The sequence below is a fragment of the Cannabis sativa genome, chromosome 3, assembly GCF_029168945.1.
Source record: "Cannabis sativa cultivar Pink pepper isolate KNU-18-1 chromosome 3, ASM2916894v1, whole genome shotgun sequence".
Classification (NCBI taxonomy): Eukaryota; Viridiplantae; Streptophyta; class Magnoliopsida; order Rosales; family Cannabaceae; genus Cannabis; species Cannabis sativa.
The window spans coordinates 15,633,505-15,652,108 of record NC_083603.1 but is presented as its reverse complement, the minus strand read 5'-3'; the positions used below and the strand labels follow the sequence as shown (position 1 = coordinate 15,652,108).

The 18,604-nt window shown below is 32.5% G+C and overlaps 1 protein-coding gene across 1 annotated transcript; it reads right to left on the bottom strand.

Moving 5' to 3' along the window:
• Positions 1-358: 358 nt before the first annotated feature.
• On the bottom strand, positions 359-2,308 carry LOC115711240 (small ribosomal subunit protein uS15). The gene is made up of 5 exons (XM_030639572.2): positions 2,131-2,308; positions 1,958-2,030; positions 1,733-1,871; positions 1,008-1,194; positions 359-573 (listed from the first exon to the last, which is right to left on the bottom strand). Exons 1-5 carry the CDS (start codon positions 2,151-2,153, stop codon positions 540-542), a joined length of 456 nt encoding a protein of 151 aa, XP_030495432.1. The 5' UTR covers positions 2,154-2,308; the 3' UTR covers positions 359-539.
• Positions 2,309-18,604: the final 16,296 nt, after the last annotated feature.

The window sequence follows — 18,604 nt, the reverse complement described above, 5'->3', positions numbered from 1 at the left end:
GTTATATGTTATTGTATAATTTAATGTTTTTGAATTTTAAAAAAATTAATATTTGATTGGTTTGAAATCTCAAAATAAAAGGATAAATAATATTTGAAGAATTTTTGGATTCGATGATTTGAAAACATAAAAATAGTATTTCCATTTTTATGCCTAAAACTCTAAATAATATTCAAATTATGTTTTTGAAAAAACTCAAGCAATCAAAAATTTTGACGTAAACCGTCATTTTAATTTTTAAAAACATAAAACAGTTTTCAAATCCTAAACCAATCACTTCAAAACTTTAGTTGCATCATATTTTTTCGAATATTTTTAAATAACCCGAGAACTGATGAACCATCAAGGATAATGAGCATTGAGAACCGAAAAAGGAAGAGGTGTAGCAACTAAGAATAAGTAGTGCCAAAAACCAAATACACAACTCCAAGACAAATACAGTCAAGAACTACAAAGCTCCACATTCAGAAACAAAAATTAATTCTTCTTCTTATAGTTCATTCTAAACCAAAACAGCAGCAACTATTAATGTAGCGAACCTAAGCAACAAGGGTGCTGGCGGTTGTTGACTCGCTGCAAATCAATAAAACGGGTCAGCATATAGAATAACAATTGCAGCAAAATTCACAAGAGCAGCTTCTAAAAACAGTACGAAAGAAGTGGGAGCTTCTACATCAGCTAAAAAGGCTTTCCTCACCTCCATTTAGAAAAACAGAAAACACTATGTCACATTACATTAACAATAAGATTATACCCTTCTTAACCCCTTTTCCACTTTCCTAATATTAGTTATCTAACAGTTGCAAGACTTAACATCTCAAGTATAATAAAAGGATAAATCTAAAACCAAAAACAATAACCCTTTGATCTGAAGGTTAATAGCAACAGCAAGCAGTAAGAGGCAGTTCAAATTTCCAATAAACTAATTAATAGACATAAAGAAAAGCAACTCAGAAAGTAAAAAACAAGTTACAAACTGGTAGACATGGTGAAACAAAAGCACTTACTATTTCCACACTGGGGGAAGCTTCTTGGTCTTTTTGTAGTAACGTGCAAGTCTGTGTATCCTGCTCTCAACCAAAATCAATCGGAACTTAGAATCCTTGTCCTTCCTGTTCCTCTCGAGATGCTTCCTAATAGAGACTGCCTTCTTAATAAGATGATACAGATCCTCAGGAATTTCGGGGGCAAGACCTAGTACACAACAAATTTCATAAAAGCAAAGCAACCCAATCAATCAACACATACACATTGCATTTTTCCCAACCAAAGGCTACAATAAGCCCTTAATCATGTTGGAGATATAAGAACTAGGGTTCCAAAGTCTCAAATTAACCAGAACATACAGATAAGATTTTGCCCAACCAAATGCTACAAGCCCATAATCGCTCGTTAACCATATTATGAATTTATGATACTCTTACCCATACTCATACAAGAAAAATATAACAGCAACCTATATTACACTACAATCCAAAATACCAAAAATTAAACAAATGGAAAATCAGAAAAATCATCATCTCCTTCGCTTATCCAAGTAGTTAAAAAACAGTTAAACAGACCTAATGTTATTATTCTACCTAAATACATTAAGTAAAACAATGTAATGGGTCAACATTGACAGAAAATTAAGGCTTAATATTGACTGAAAATAAGTCTCTACAAGAAGCTAAATTCATCCGTGTACTTCAAAATGTTGAGCTCATAAAAACAAAACACTAAGAATGATTACCGTGAGCCTTGAGAACACGCAAAATCTTGCTTCCAGTAACGCTCTTAACCTGAGCAATACCGTGAGAGTCACGAAGAATCACACCGATCTGAGATGGTGTAAGACCCTTCTTTGCAAACTTGCAAATGTTGTCCTCGACCTAACACCATTATATACTCAATCAATTAATGCAGAAAATTATAGACATTTATTTACGCTTGCAATTAACAAAATATTTAAACATACATCTTGAGAAGAGATCTTGAGCCAACTTGGTGAACTTCTCTTGTATGGAAGAGCTGAGGCGGAGATACCCTTACTGAAAACAGAATCAAAAACAAAAAAAGAAAAAAACTCAATAATTTAACTACACAGACAAAGATAAATATGTATATTATGAACAGGTATAGATACAATACCCGCGGCTGTGCATACGACCCATGGTTGGAGGCGCTGAAGAGATCCGTCTTCAACCTTGTCTGGTTACCGAGTTAGCCTTTCTCTTCCAAAACCCTAGCCTAACAAGTAAAACAGGGAGCTTCTTCTAGCTACTTATACAAAGCCCTAAATATTTGGTTTTGTTGTTTTCGCTTTTATCTTACTAATTTTTTGGGTCGGCCCGTTTCTTATATGGACCTCGCTAGTGTATTTCTTTTAGATATTCCCCTAAGTACCTTATTTTTAGTATTTATTTCGACTTATACCTTTTCTTTTTCAATTACATTATTTATCGATTATCTTAAGAAAAATGAATTTTAATATTAATATTTTCAAAAAATAATTGTTTGATTAAGTAAAAAAAAAAAAAACATAAATTTTGAAACATTAATTTTTTTTTGGACCTTTTTAGGTTGTTAATTAATATAAGTAATAGATATATATATTAATAATAATGTTTATTGAGATTTTTGGAAATTCAATATAAAATGGATGAAATAGAGATGGAGATTTTTATGTGGTTTAGGTATTAATGAACTCTAGTTCACGAGACAATTGTAGTGGTGTGCACACTCTTAAGGTCTGACGCAGTGGACAATACCTTGATATTGTAGGATTTAGTGTCAAAGGATCGCCACATCAGCATAACCTTCCATGACGTCTCTTGGAGTGACCTTCTGGAAGCATCCCAATAACTCATCCGAAGGGTCTTTGTTATTCTTCCTTTTTGTTCGTGATGTCTTCCTGACTCGAAGCGGTTCGAATCAAGATGCATGTGACTTATAATCTGGATGGACTTGCAGCCTATCTCTCTATGTGATTTCAGCCCATTACCTTAGCTGGGCCCGTCTTCGGGCTTTAGTTGACTATTCGTGACTTGAATATGTCGTGTGTCCTCCTTTCGAAAACACATGTAACATTTACCCTCAAGCTTTCGAAACTTGAGAGTTATGGAGGCTTGCAGTCCTCTCTCTTAGATTATTATGGACATGTGGGGAAATTTAAAAGAGGGTAAACATTTTTATCTTCTGTAACTTTAATTGTGGACAGCTATGGACCTTCTAGTTCTAACGGGTGGATTACACTTGATAGATAGTGTTTGAGTAATGATTTTTCAACCCTTTACATGAAAGGATAATGTAGCATTTATAGGCTAGGGTTCGGGTATGGACATACCTTCGACCCGCTAGGGTTTGTGTGTAGCATGGCCCACTAATGGGGTAAATACATATAATACACTAACTTTGAGCCCAACTCGTGGGGCTGTGATTTTTCGTAAGACTGAGGACCATTTGATGCCGACAGGTGACATGAGCGTGTTACCTTTGCGTACTATAAATGCCACAGTAGTGGTCGTCGGACAAAGGGTATGTTCCCCTTGGTGGTGTGCATACTCTTATAGTCTGACGCGGTGGACAAGGCCCTAATATTGCAGGATCTAGTATCCGAGGATTGCCACATCAGCATAACCTTCCATGACGTCTCTTGGAGTGCCCTTCCAGAAGCATCCCAATAACTCATATGGAGGGTCTTTGTTATTCTTTCCTTTCTATTCGTGATGTCTTCCTGACCTGAAGCAGTCCGGATCAGGGTGGATGTGACTTATAATATGGATGGACTTGCTGTTGGAAATATTTTACCAGGATTTAGATTTACTACCAAGTATGTTTTATTAACATCCTAATATGAATTCTAAAACAATGAAATAAACACATATAAAGTTTAGTAAACCTTACATTGGGTGCAGCAGAATATAATGACTCCTTCCATTCAGATCTCTAGTCCTTGATTCCTTTCTGTAGCAGAGCATTATCAAGATCTGAATCTGGATCTCTTTCTCTCCTTCCTTTGATGCTGATTCTCCTTCTTGTTGTTTGGATTCTCCTACAGTCTTACACACTATGATTGAGATACCACTTGATGTGTGTGGGCACTACTCATTCACTCAAGGAATTTCGAAATTGAAGAGAGAAAAAGAGAGAGAGGGCGGCATAGGCTTTTTCTAAAAGAAACAATGTGCAAGTCATGAGTTTCCTGAAGCCAATACTTTTTATTTATAGAATGCCTTCTAGGTTTAGGTAAGAATTGTATGGCATTAAAATAATGGAAAAATAAAATGGTAAACCCTTTACATAGTGGGCGGCCATATAAGGAAATTGAGCCTCACTTTGCAACTTTCCCATTTTGTTATTTTTCATTCTCATTTTCTCAAAAATGCCAATTTTCCAATTTTGACCATTTAAATGCCAATTCTAATTATTTAATAACTTAAAAATAATTATTAAATAATATTGTCATTTAATATATTTATTAATTTAGACATATAAAGTATCTTAAATAATAAATAAACCTATAATCTCTTTTCTTTACAATTTCGTCCTTGCTTAGTGAAAATTCATAAAGTAGACATAGTCTAACTTTTAGAATTATAATTGATTAATCAAAATCAATTAACTGAGTCTTACAAGCAGTATGGTCTCAACTAGTATGGGGACCATGGGCCTATATTTCTGAGCTTCCAATAAGTCGAACCGAATTTACCAAGTAAATTCCCTAACTTATTAATTCCTTATTGAATCCACACTTAGATATTGGAATTGCACTCTCAGTCATATAGAACGCTCTATATGTTCCACGATATAGATACGTCATTAGTTATCCATTGTTATAATCCTAATGTAATCAATGACCCTCTAATAGATGATATACATTGAATAAGCACTAAGTTACCGTTACACCTTCAATGTATTTTATCCTTAAAACACTTAGCTCCGTATAAATGATATTTCAGCGAAGTGAAATGAGATCTCCACCATTTATCTCTATTTAGCCAAGCTCGAAGGATATCATTGTTTCACTTCTAAATTCCTATAGAAGTTATAGACTCCATATTTATGTTAGCGCTCTCACTCAATTATACTATCATGTTCCCAAAATGTACGTATCACCCTGACCCAAAAGTAGGCTTAACTAACAAATCAAAGAACATGTATAGTACTCTTGAGATCGAACCTAATCATATCAGGATTAAGATCATTTGATCTAGGATCAACAGGTGATATTGAATTGAATAGATATTACAGTAAATTTAATATATCTAATCAAAGTTCAATATCGGTCCCTTCCGATGTATACTCCATACATCCGATACTGGTAAACTTTGCCAATGTCCTGGAAAGGACAACACTTTTCCAAGGTCTAAGAATACCTATCGCTGATTATCATGTCAGTCTAAATCTAGTGAACTGACAAATCAGGGAAGAAACTTTCGAACATATAATTAAGATTATATTCCACTGTGTTGACAACACTATAATCATTAACAAATTGATATGTGTAGGACTTAAATAGAATTCATACATTATGTAAATAATCATGAAATAAATCATGTGAACCATGCAACATTAAATGTTATTTCTGATCTATATTAATAAGTAAATCTGATTATATTGAAATGAGTTTTATTTAGGGCATAAAACCCAACAAACTCCCACTTGCACTAATATAAAACAAAATGTGCATTTCAAATAATCTCAACACATTGATATACAAATCAAGTGTAGTAGTTGTAAATTCCTCGTAATAGGATCTGACAGATTGAATTAACCACAACCTCTCCTCCACCATTACTCTTCCTTAATCACAAAATCCTTGATAATGTGAAATTCCTCTCTATATACCTACTCTTTTGGGATACTGGATTCTATACCTTTGGCAACTACTTTTGGTTAATAAGGAAATTAACACTAGTAGTTAAGACAGGTTGGAATGGTGCCACAATTGTATAGAACTTTCCTTAGACTAAATAAGTACCTTTCCTGCAACTTTAACATTCAGTCCCTCTTTGGCAAACCTGGAGACTTCAGATAGGTTTTTACACTTCTCCAAAATCACTACTCCACCCCCAGAGTAATCACCATCTTATCAGCAGACTTTCTAGCACAAAGGCAAGCCTCGAAATCTGATGTGGTGTAGTCTAAGAGTTTTAAACACCCCTTTATCGACTAACATATAGTTCCTCTTCTTTTACTTGATTGTCTTCCAATGTTCCTCTCCTGGATAAATCTGATACCTACTCATTACTCCCACTCAACAACAGGTGTCTGGTCTAAGGCATACTAAAGCATATCTGAGACCTCTCACTGTTGATTTAAGAAATTCTTTCATGGATTTATCTTTTCTGGAATAATTGAGACTTTTCCTTAGATAAATAAATTCTATATCTAGAAGTTGTGAAGCTTCTATAGATTGCCATTAGAAAGAAAATGCTTCAGCATCTTTACCGAAGTAAGTTGCTTGCACTAGAGTAAGTAATTAACCAGGTATACCATGAGCTATAGGTTTAGTTAAACTCAAACCTATAATACTAGGAACACGAAAGTTTTGTTAAGTCCATTGAATAGACTTATAACAAAAATTTCCTTTTATGTCCTTGTAATAGAAAACTTTAGGTTACTCCATGTGAATGGATTAAACCATAGTTCTCTTGGCTTTTCTTCTTAGTTTCTTATCTTGACAATCCATTACTTGTTTAAACTCACAATGGATTTTAATCACTAGTGTCTTCCAAGTCATAAGAAGGTGAGTTCCTAGAAACTCTCCCACTAGGGCAAGGTACCGTGAACTATGTCTAAGAAAACTAAATGGTATTGACTTCTTCAGTTGTGTTAAGACAACAGAGGCAGTGGGATCATCATATGTAGAATAAGATGATAGAACACTTTTGGAATCAAGAAAAAAATATCTCCTTTATTTGCTTCTTTGTTTTTCAGACTTAGTCATTTTCTTAGAAAAGTAGTATTTGTTTAAACAAACACTTACTTATCTAATGACTATGGGATGGTCCACCCCTAATCACTTAGAATAGCTAACAAACATGCAAACCATGGTTAAACAGTTCTAGCTTTATTAAGATTTTGATTAGGTAATCCATGAATCTAGTAATGATTTACATTAAGTATACAACCATTGCATCATTCTGAAATTATATTACCATAGAAGGATTTAGGCAACAACTAGTAACTAATCATCAATATGCAAATCAAATTTCTGGGGAGGTAAGTTTGGATATAATTCAAAAAATCAATTTAATGATCTTTGAACTGCATATCTACTAACTATTTCTCCACCCCTATCAGTTCGCAATATCTTTAACCACTTACCTTGATGATTTTTCATCATTGCTAGAAATTCATGAAATTTTTCAAACATTTCAAATTTCTTTTGCATAAGGTAAAATCTAGAGTAATTGTCTTAAGAATACAACGAAAACTCATATCTACCCCTGAATGTACATCCATCTGCGAATGAGATGAATTTAATTTCAGTGGATATAGGCATATTAACTCTTTGCAGAGAATGATCTTGTCAAAACCACTATGAACAAGATACAAATGCCATAGATTTATAAAATATGGTTGTGTCTTTTGATGACTTGATTTAGTTACATCAAAGAGTTCTTAGAATAGTGCAAGTGGAATCCAGTCACAGAATACTAAACTCATACAGTTTGAATCCATTGGTAGAAAATGGTTATTAAACACTTGTGAAAGTGTAACTGTATGATGAGTAATTTTTTCTTGGACCACCACTACTAATTTAACTCTAAGTTGATTTGCCCATACAAGTAGGAGATTTCTAAGATTGAGGATTTATATCACTTTGGGATAGAATTTCGGGAATAAAATCATTTGCATCATTTAATTTCTAAAGAGAAAATATAGAATGACATGAAATGATTTATAGACCATTCATCCAATGATATGTTATTGAGCTAATTCGAAATGAATAAGCTAAGAGGAATTAAGATAATTTCGTATTTAAATAAGAATCCAACGATGCTTCGATTAGCGAGAGTCAAAGTAATCTTATTTATACAATCTTCTTGTTTCATATTGTAAATACTAGTCTAAGGTGTCATTTATACAATCTTAGTTATACAATCTAAGTTAAGTATATTTTTCCTAGTATTAAATTAGAATTAATAATTAAGTCTTCTCTATACTTAATTATTTATTTCTTGAATTTAATACATTTAATTAAATTGAAAATTTAAATATTTAAGTTGATTTTCATCATGATACTTAAATATTATTATTTTCATGTTATTTAATTAAAATTGAAAATTATTTTAAGTTTGAAATCTTATTTCATATAACTTAAATTTGAATAATTTTCAAAATATATTTTATTTTATTTTATTAATCTTTTTTCACAATTTCGAAATTGCATTTCTTAAATGCAGAAATTTCGAATTTTATTTGAAAAATAGATTAAAGTTGTAAATTATTTATTTTAATTTTGGACCAACTTAAATCAATGATTTTTTTCATTTAATGATTAATTAAAATAAATGAAGTAAAATATATTTAATTAGAAAATGAATTAATTAGTCAATGAAAGTCTAGATAGTATTATCTGTTTTGCTTGAAGTATTTTTCTAGTGTATTTAATTAAATAGAAAATTAATATTTAAGTTGATTTTCATCATGATACTTAAATATTTGAAATTTTTCTTATATATTTAATTAAATAGGAAAATTATATTTTTTATTGTAAATTAATTTTATTAATTAATTTTGGGCCAACATTAAATTAGAATAATTTTTCCAAAATTTATTTTTATTTTATTTTATAGTATTTTTTCGAAAATAGTATTCTTAAATACTTCAATTTTTCGAAATGCAATGTATATTTATAGAAAATTAAATTTGACTCGTAAATTAATTTAAATTAATTTTGTAATAACTTAAATTGAATATTTTTCTAAATATTTATTGGAAATTATTACTAAGATGGAAATAATTCATGTTATTTTCATATCCATCTAAGTAAAATTTATAAATATTAAATTAAAATTTATATTTAGAATTTTTCATTCTAAATTGAAAATTTTAATTAAATAAATATATATATTTAAAATAAATTGATTAAAATAAATATTAGAAGAAAATACACTTTAAATAATGAGCTTTATTATTAGGACATTCGATCTCCATTGTTGGTTTTACATAACTTTTGTTTTAGTGAGTAATCCTCCCTAATGGAGGAACGTTCATTAGCAAGTTAGCACCGTCTAATCTCGAAAGATAAGTAGCTTTGTAAGTGTTTTATATGGTATGGATCACCCTAATGGTGGCGACTGTATTTGACTTACAAAATATGAAACAATGGTGGAAGCTCATAAGATAGAATAGCCTTGACTCTCGCCTAAACGGGACAACGCTGGATTCCAATCTTGATCGAATAAAAGGTTGCTAGAATGTTTAACATTTTAGATGAGCTGACAACTCTATTCAATGAATGGTAGCTTTGACTCTCGCCTAAACGGGACACTGATATCAGTTTGTTGAAAACCTTGGAAATTATTTAGGATTGTATGTTTTAGTATTTTCACTTGTCATTCCTACTTGCTATATGTTTAATAATTTCTGAATTGTGTATGAATTTATATTGAACCATGTTATTTTCTGTTATTAAATTGTAGTTTAATTTCGAATCTTCATTGTTGGTCTAACTTGGTTTGTTTTTCTAATGAGATAAATCCCTAATGCATTTTCACCATTAGACATACATAATAGTGTTAGATCTCGAAAGATAAATATTGTATATGCAACATCTAGCTGTTCATCAATTGATGACACCTTAGACTAGTATTTTATGATATGAAACAAGAAGATTGTATAAATACGATTACTTTGACTCTCGCTAATCGGAGCATAGTTGGATTCTTATTTAAACAACGAAATTATCCTAATTCCTCTTAGCTTATTCATTTCGAATTAGCTCAATAACATATCATTGGATGAATGGTCTATAAATCATTTAATGTCATTCTATATTTTCTCTTTAGAAATTAAATGACGCATATGATTATAATCCCGAAATTCTATTCCAAAATGATATAAGTCCTCAATCTTAGAAATCTCCTACTTGTATGGGCAAATCTGACTTAGAGTTTAAATTAGTAGTGGTGGTCCAAGAAAGAATTACTCATTATATTTGGTACAAATTTAAGTCTTTGACTTTAATTTTAGATTCCAAACAGAAATTTTCTTATATTTCTAATTCCAGGATACAATACAGTTACACTTTCACAAGTGTTTAATAACCATTTTCTATCAATAGATTCAAACTGTATGGAATATGAGTTTAGTATTCTTTGACCAGGATCCACTTGCACTATTCTAAGAACTCTTTGATGTAACTAAATCTAAGTCATCAAAAAGACAAAACCACATTTTTTAAATCTATGGCATTTGTATCTTGTTCATAGTATTTTTGACAAGATCAATCTCTGCAAAAAGTTTATATGCCTATATCCAATGAAAGTAAGTTTATCTCATTCGCTGATGGATGTACATTCAGGGATGGATATGAGTTTTTCGTTGTATTCTTAAAACGATCACTCTAGATTTTACCTTATGCAAAAGAAATTTGAAATGTTTTGAAAAATTTCATAAATTTCTAGCAATGGTGGAAAACCATTAAGGTAAGAGGTTAAAGATCTTGCGAACTAATAGGGGTGGAGAAATAGTTAGTAGATATGCAGTTCAAAGATCATTAATTTGATTTTTGAATTATATCCAAACTTACCTCCCCAGAAATTTTGATTTGCATATTGATGATTAGTTACTAGTCGTTGCCTAAATCCTTCTATGGTAATACAATTTCAGAATGATACAATGGTTGTATACTTAAAGTAAATCATTACTGGATTCATGGATGACCTAATCAAAATCTTAAGAAAAGCTAGAACTGTTAACCATGGTTTGCATGTTTGTTAGCTATTCTAAGTGATTAGGGGTGGATCATCCCATAGTCAATAGATAAGAAAGTGTTTGTTTAAACAAATACTACTTTTCTAAGAAAATGACTAAGTCTAAAAATAAAGTAGCAAATAAAGGAGATATTTTTTCTTGATTCCAAAAGTGTTCTATCATCTTATTCTTTACATGATGATCCCACTGCCTCTGTTGTCTTAACACAACCGAAGAGGTTAATACCATTTAGTTTTTCTTAGACATAATTCACGGTACCTTGTCGTAGTGGGAGAGTTTCAAGGAACTTCACTTCTTATGACTTGGAAGACACTAGTGATTAAAATCCATTGTGAGTTTAAACAAGTAATGGATTGTCAAGATAAGAAATTAAGAAGAAAAGCTAATAGAACTATGGTTTGATCCATTCACATGGAATAACCTAAAGTTTTCTATTACAAGGACATAAAAGGAAATATTCGTTAATAAGTCTATTCAATGGACTTAACAAAACTTCCTGTTCCTAGTATTATAGGTTTGAGTTTATCTAAACCTATGGCTTGTGGTATACCTGGTTAATTACTTACTCTAGTGCAAGCAACTTACTTCGGTAAAGATGCTGAAGCATTTTCTTTCTAATGGCAATCTATAGAAGCTTCTCGACTTCTAGGCATAGATTTTATTTATCTAAGGAAAAGTCTCAACTATTCCAGAAAAGATAAAGCCATGAAAGAATTTCTTATATCAACAGTGAGAGGTCTCAGATATGCTTTAGTATGCCTTAGACCAGACACCTGCTGTTGAGTGGGAGTAATGAGTAGGTATCAGATGAATCCAGGAGAGGAACATTGGAAGATAATCAAGTAAATTTTAAGATTAAGAAGAGGAACTATATGTTAGTCGATAAGGGTTTGTTTAAAACTCTTAGACTACACCACATCAGATTTCTAGACTTGCTTTTGTGCTAGAAAGTCTGCTGATAAGATGGTGATTACTCTGGGGGTGGAGTATTGATTTTGGAGAAGTGTAAAAACCTATCTGAAGTCTCCAGGTCTGCCAAAGAGGGACTGAATGTTAAAGTTGCAGGAAAGGTACTTATTCAGTCTAAGGAAAATTCTATACAATTGTGGCACCATTCCAACCTGTCTTAACTACTAGTGTTAATTTCTTGATTAGTAGTTGCCAAAGGTATAGAATCCAGTATCCCAAGAGAGTAGGCATATAGAGAGGAATTTCACATTATCAAGGATTTTGTGATTAAGGAAGAGTAATGGTGGAGGAGAGGTTGTGGTTAATTCAATCTGTCAGATCCTATTACGAGGAGTTTACTACTACTACACTTGATTTGTATATCAATGTGTTAAAATTATTTGAAATGCACATTTTGTTTTATATTAGTGCAAGTGGGAGTTTTTTGGGTTTTATGCCCTACATAAAACTCATTTCAATATAATCAGATTTACTTATTAATATAGATCAGAAATAACATTTAATATTGCATGGTTCACATGATTTATTTCATGATTATTTACATAATGTATGAATTCTATTTAAGTCCAGAACATATCAATTTGTTAATGATTATAGTGTTGTCAACACAGTGGAATGTAATCTTAATTATATGTTCGAAAGTTTCTTCCCTGATTTGTCAGTTCACTGGATTTAGACTGACATGATAATCAGCGATAGGTATTCTTACACCTTGGAAATGTGTTATGTCCTTTCCAGGACATTGGCAAAGTTTACCAGTATCGGATGTATGGAGTATACATCGGAAGGGACCGATATTTAACTTTGATTAGATATATTAAAATTTACTGTAATATCTATTCAATTCAATATCACCCGTTGATCCTAGATCAAATGATCTTAATCCTGATATGACTAGGTTCGATCTCAAGAGTACTATACATGTTCTTTGATTTGTTAGTTAAGCCTACTTTTGGGTCAGGGTGATACGTACATTTTGGGAACATGATAGTATAATTGAGTGGGAGCGCTAACATAAATATGGAATCTATAACTTCTATAGGGATTTAGAAGTGAAACGATGATATCCTTCGAGCTTGGCTAAACAGAGATAAATGGTGGAGATCTCATTTGTCTTCGCTGAAATATCATTTATACGGAGTTAAGTGTTTTAAGGATAAAATACATTGAAGGTGTAACGGTAATTTAGTGCCTATTCAATGTAGATCATCTATTAGAGGATCATTGATCAAATTAGGATTATAACAATGGATAACTAATGACGTGTCTATATCGTGGAACATATAGAGCGTTCTATATACTAAGAGTGCAATTCTAAGTTCTATGTGTGGATTCAATGAAGAATTAATAAGTCAGTGAATTTAAGATATAAATCTTGATCTGCTTATTGGAAGCTCGGATATGTAGACCCATGGTCCCCATACTAGTTGAGACCATACTGCTTGTAAGACTCAGTTAATTGATTTTGATTAATCAATTATAATTCTAAAGTTAGACTATGTCTAGTTTGTGAATTTTCACGAAGCAAGGGCAGAATTGTAAAGAAAAGAGATTCTAGGTTTATTTATTAATTAAGAGACTTTATATGTCTAATTAATAAATATATTAAATGACAATATTATTTAATAATTAATTTTAGTTATTAAATAATTAGAATTGGCATTTAAATGGTTGAATTTGAAAATTAGCGTTTTTGAGAAAATCAGATGCATGAATGGTAAAACAGCAAAATTGCATAAGTGAGGCCCATTATCCAAGGCCCATGGCCGGCCACACTTATAGGGTTTTATCATTTATTTTTTCATTATTTTAATGCCAAATAATTCTAATTTAAACCTAGGTGGTTACCTATAAATAGATAGTGATGGCTCTCATTCACACTTAATTCTGTCAGATGAAAACTCAGCCTCCTATTCTTTTCTCTATAGGCCAAACCACTTCTCTCTTCTTTTCTTCTCTAAATTTCGAATTCCTTGAGTGAATGAGAGAGTGCCCACACACATCAAGTGGTATCTCAATCATAGTGTGTAAGACTGTGGAAAATCAACCAACAAGAAGGAGAATCAGCATCAAAGGAAGGAGAGAAAGAGATCCAGGTTCAGATATTGATAATGCTCTGCTACAGAAAGGAATCAAGGGCTAGATATCTGAACGGAAGGAGTCATTATATTCCGCTGCATCCAATGTAATGTTTACTAAACTTTATATGTGTTTATTTCATTGTTTTAGAATTAATATTAGGATGTTAATGAAACATACTTGTTAGTAAATCTAGATCCTGGTAAAATATATCTAACACCATTAACCTATAAACAAACAATGGCAACTCCAGACCAAAATTAATGGTCAACTGGCATGGATTCAGAAAAGGATTCCATGAAAAGAAATAAATTTTGGGAATATGTAGATGCAGCTGATGATTATCACCAATTGGATGTAAATGTGTCTACAAGAAGAAAAGAGGTACTGGTGGAGAAGTCAAAACTTTTAAAGCTAGACTTGTCGTAAAGGGTTATACCCAAAGAGAAAGGGTGGACTATGAGGATACTTTTAGTCCGGTCGCCATGCTCAAATCCATCAGAATACTTCTCTCCATAGCTGCCACTTTTGATTATGAAATTTGGCAAATGGATGTCAAGACAGCTTTCCTTAACGGAGTTCTTGACGAGACAATCTATATGGAGCAACCAGAAGGTTATAAACTTCTAAGACAAGAAGAGAAAGTTTGCAAGCTAAACAGGTCCATTTATGGACTTAAGCAGCTTCTCGCTCTTGGAACAAATGGTTTGAGGACATAATCAAAACCTACGACTTTCACCAAAATGAAGATGAATCTTGTGTTTCCCAACTCAAGGATAATGTAGCGGTAGTATTCCTGGTCATTTATGTTGATGACATTTTGATCATTAGTAACAATATCAAGAAAATGACTGACATTAAAGACTGGCTTAACACCCAATTCAAAATGAAAGATTTGGGTGAAGCTAGTTATGTTCTTGGTATTCAAATTATTAGAAACTGGAAGAATAGATCACTTGCTCTCTCGCAAGCAGCTTACATTAATAAAGTGCTAGATCATTTTTTCATGAGCAACACCAAAGGGGCAATTATTCCTTATAGACATGGTATCCATCTATCTAAGGACCAGTGTCCCACTATTCCTCAAGAGATAGAAGATATGAGGAAGGTTCCTTATGCTTCAGCAGTTGGAAGTCTAATGTATCCTATGCTATGCACTAGACCAGACATGTGCTATTGCAGTAGGAATTGTGAGCAGGTATCAGAAGAACCCAGGAGAGGAACATTGGACTGTAGTTAAGCATATTTTGAAATATTTAAAAAGTACAAGGTATTATGTGTTTGTCTACAAGGGTGGTGCTTTAAATCCCGTAGGCTATACTGACTCAGATTTACAGGCCTATCTTGATGACAGGTTGTCTACATCTGGGATGGTATTTACTCTTGGGGTGGAGTAGTTGTTTCGAGAAGTGTCAAATAATCTGCAATATCTTGTTGGGTTTCATGCCCTAAATAAACTCCATTTCAATGTAATCTCTATTATTCAATATCAATAAAGAAACAGAAGTATTTTTAACTCATTTGTGTGTCATTTGGTTCATGTTATCATTTACTTGTTTAATTGATTTGTAAATTCATCCAAACCCATATCACATTTATGTTCTTGTTTATCGTGTCGTCAGCACAGTGGAAAGTAATCAAGATTATGTGATTAAATATATATTCCTAGATTTATCAGTACACAGGGTTTAACTGATATGACAATCTACAACATAGTTTACTTGCACCTTGGATAAGTGTTATGTTCTTTCCAGAGCATTGGTTAAAGTAAAGCTTGGGTTGGATGCATGGAGTATGCATCAGAAGGGACCGATATTGAACTTTGATTCAGATATATTAAACTTACTGTTAGGTTATATTTAGCCTATGTTTCGGGTCTGTAAAGTAAACATTTTCTCGTCTATTGGTGTCTTTTGGAGCGGTTTTACGCTTGATTTTTATTGTTTCAGGTTCCCGGGGTGTCAAAGTTCAATTTCAGTCAAATGGTGAAAAGATGGGACAAACTGGCAAAAAATTGGAAAAATCTGCTCGAGAGGCATCAGTAGTCGCGACCACCAATGAGCCAGGTCGCGACCCTTTTCTGTGGTCGCGATTCTGGTCGCGACTTCGAGATTTTGGCAGAACCTCTGATTTTCGAGGTTTGCCTGTAGCCGCGACCAGCTTAAAGGCTAGTCGCGACTAGGGACGGACATCATGGTTTTGACCTAATTTTGATTTTTCTCTCAATTGGAGGCACACCTCTCATCCCTATATAAGGAATACGACTCAGAAGGTCAACCTAAGCAGAAAAAGACCTAAAAAGTGGATGAAGGTGGAGAGGAAGCTATCTTGAAGAGCCGGAGCGATATCACCTTCTAGTTTCTTTCTTTTACCCTTATTTCTTTCTTTTATGTTTAGTTTTGTTTCAGATTTAATCATGGATGTTTTTATTGTTTTTATGAGCTAAATTTCCCATTAAGGGAGGATGATGAATGTTGTTTAAGTTTATGCCTAGTTAATAAATAATTGCCATTCCTCCATCTTGTTTGTGAATACTATCTATATTTGTGTTTAATTTCATGTGCAAGTTTGACCACCTTATACATGTTTAATGATCTCAATTCGAAATCTGAAAAGTGAGAATTGAGAATGCTAAAATTGGATAGTCTAGATTTTGATGTGAAACGAAAGTATTTACATAGCCTTAGTGACAATTAGATTATTGCTTAATGCTGATTTCATGTTGATTTAATTAAGAAGTTAATTAGAGAACATGAGATTTAGAACTTAAAAGATTTGAAAAGAGTTAGGTTAATTCATAATCTGTCATTCACATTAAGATAAAGATAGCAATTAGGTATTAACATTGGTAACTTAACAACAGGATTCACCTCCCTAATCTCTCATCTTGATTAATCTTCACATATTCTTTTTAATTTTTTGAATTATTTTCTTTAAATTGCAAAAAGTATTGTTTTACCAGATAGAATCATAAGTATAGTTTAGTAGTACTTAATCCAATTCCCTGTGGTTCGACCTCACTTGCGTGAGATACTACTTGATTGCGTATACTTGCGTAGTAATCATAATTTTCGTAACACTTGTGGTAATATCTATTCAATTCAATATCACCTAGTTGATCCTAGATCAAATGATCTTAGTCCTGATATGGTTAGGTTCAATCTCAGGAGTATTACACATGTTCTTTGATTTGTTAGTTAAGCCTACTTTTGGGTCAGGGTGATACGTACATTTTGGGAACATGGTAGTACAATTGAGTGGGAGCGCTAAACATAGATATGGAATCTATAGCTTCTATCTAGCAAATAGAAGTGAAATGATGACTTCATTCGAGCTTGGCTAAACAGAGATAAATGGTTGAGTACTCATTTCAGTTCGCTGAAATATCATTTATACGGGGCTAAGTGTTTTAAGGATAAAATACATTGAAGGGTGTAACGGTAATTTAATCCCTATACTATGTAGATCATCTATAGAGGATCACTGATTATTGGGATTATATGTTGGGTTTTATGCCCTAAATAAAACTCATTTCAATATAATCAGATTTACATATTAATATAGATCAGAAATAACATTTAATGTTGCATGGTTCACATGATTTATTTCATGATTAAATGTACATAATGTATAAATTCATCTGAAACCCTTTTCACATACTTGATCTTGTTTATTGTGCCGTCAACACATTGGAAAGTAAACATGACTATGTGAATAAAGTTTCCTAGATTTATCAGACATACGGTTTTACTAATATGATAATCTACAACAGAGTTTACTTGCATTTGGAGAAGTGTTATGTTCTTTCTAGAGCATTGGTTAAAGTAAAGCTCAGGTTGGATGCATGGAGTATGCATCAGAAGGGACCGATATTGAACTTTGTCTTAGATTTATTAAACTTACCGTAATATCTATTCAAGTCAATATCGCCTAGTTGATCATAGATCAAATGTTCTTAATCTTGTTATGATTAGGCTCAATCTTGAAAGGCTATTCGTGTTCTTTGATTTGTTAGTTAAGCCTACTTTTAGGTCAGGGTGATACGTACATTTTGGGAACACGGTAGTGCAATTGAGTGGGAGCGCTATCATAAACATGGAAACTATAGCTTCTATCTGGCGAATAGTAAGCAAAGGATGATCTCCTTCGAGCTTGACCAAACGAACATAAATGGTGGAGTACTCATTTCATATAAGCTGAAATATCATTTATACGGGGTCAAGTGTTTTAAGGAATAAATACATTGTAGGGTGTAACGTGTTGGGTTTTATGCCCTAAATAAAACTCATTTCAATATAATCAGATTTAGTTATTAATATAGATCAGAAATAACACTTAATGTTGCATGGTTCACATGATTTATTTCATGATTATATGTATATAATGTATAAATTCATCTGAAACCCTTTTCACATACTTGATCCTGTTTATTGTGCCGTCAACACATTGGAAAGTAAACATGACTATGTGAATAAAGTTTCCTAGATTTATCAGACACAGGGTTTTACTGATATGATAATCTACAACAGAGTTTACTTGCATTTGGAGAAGTGCTATGTTCTTTCCAGAGCATTGGTTAAAGTAAAGCTCAGGTTGGATGCATGGAGTATGCATCAGAAGGGACCGA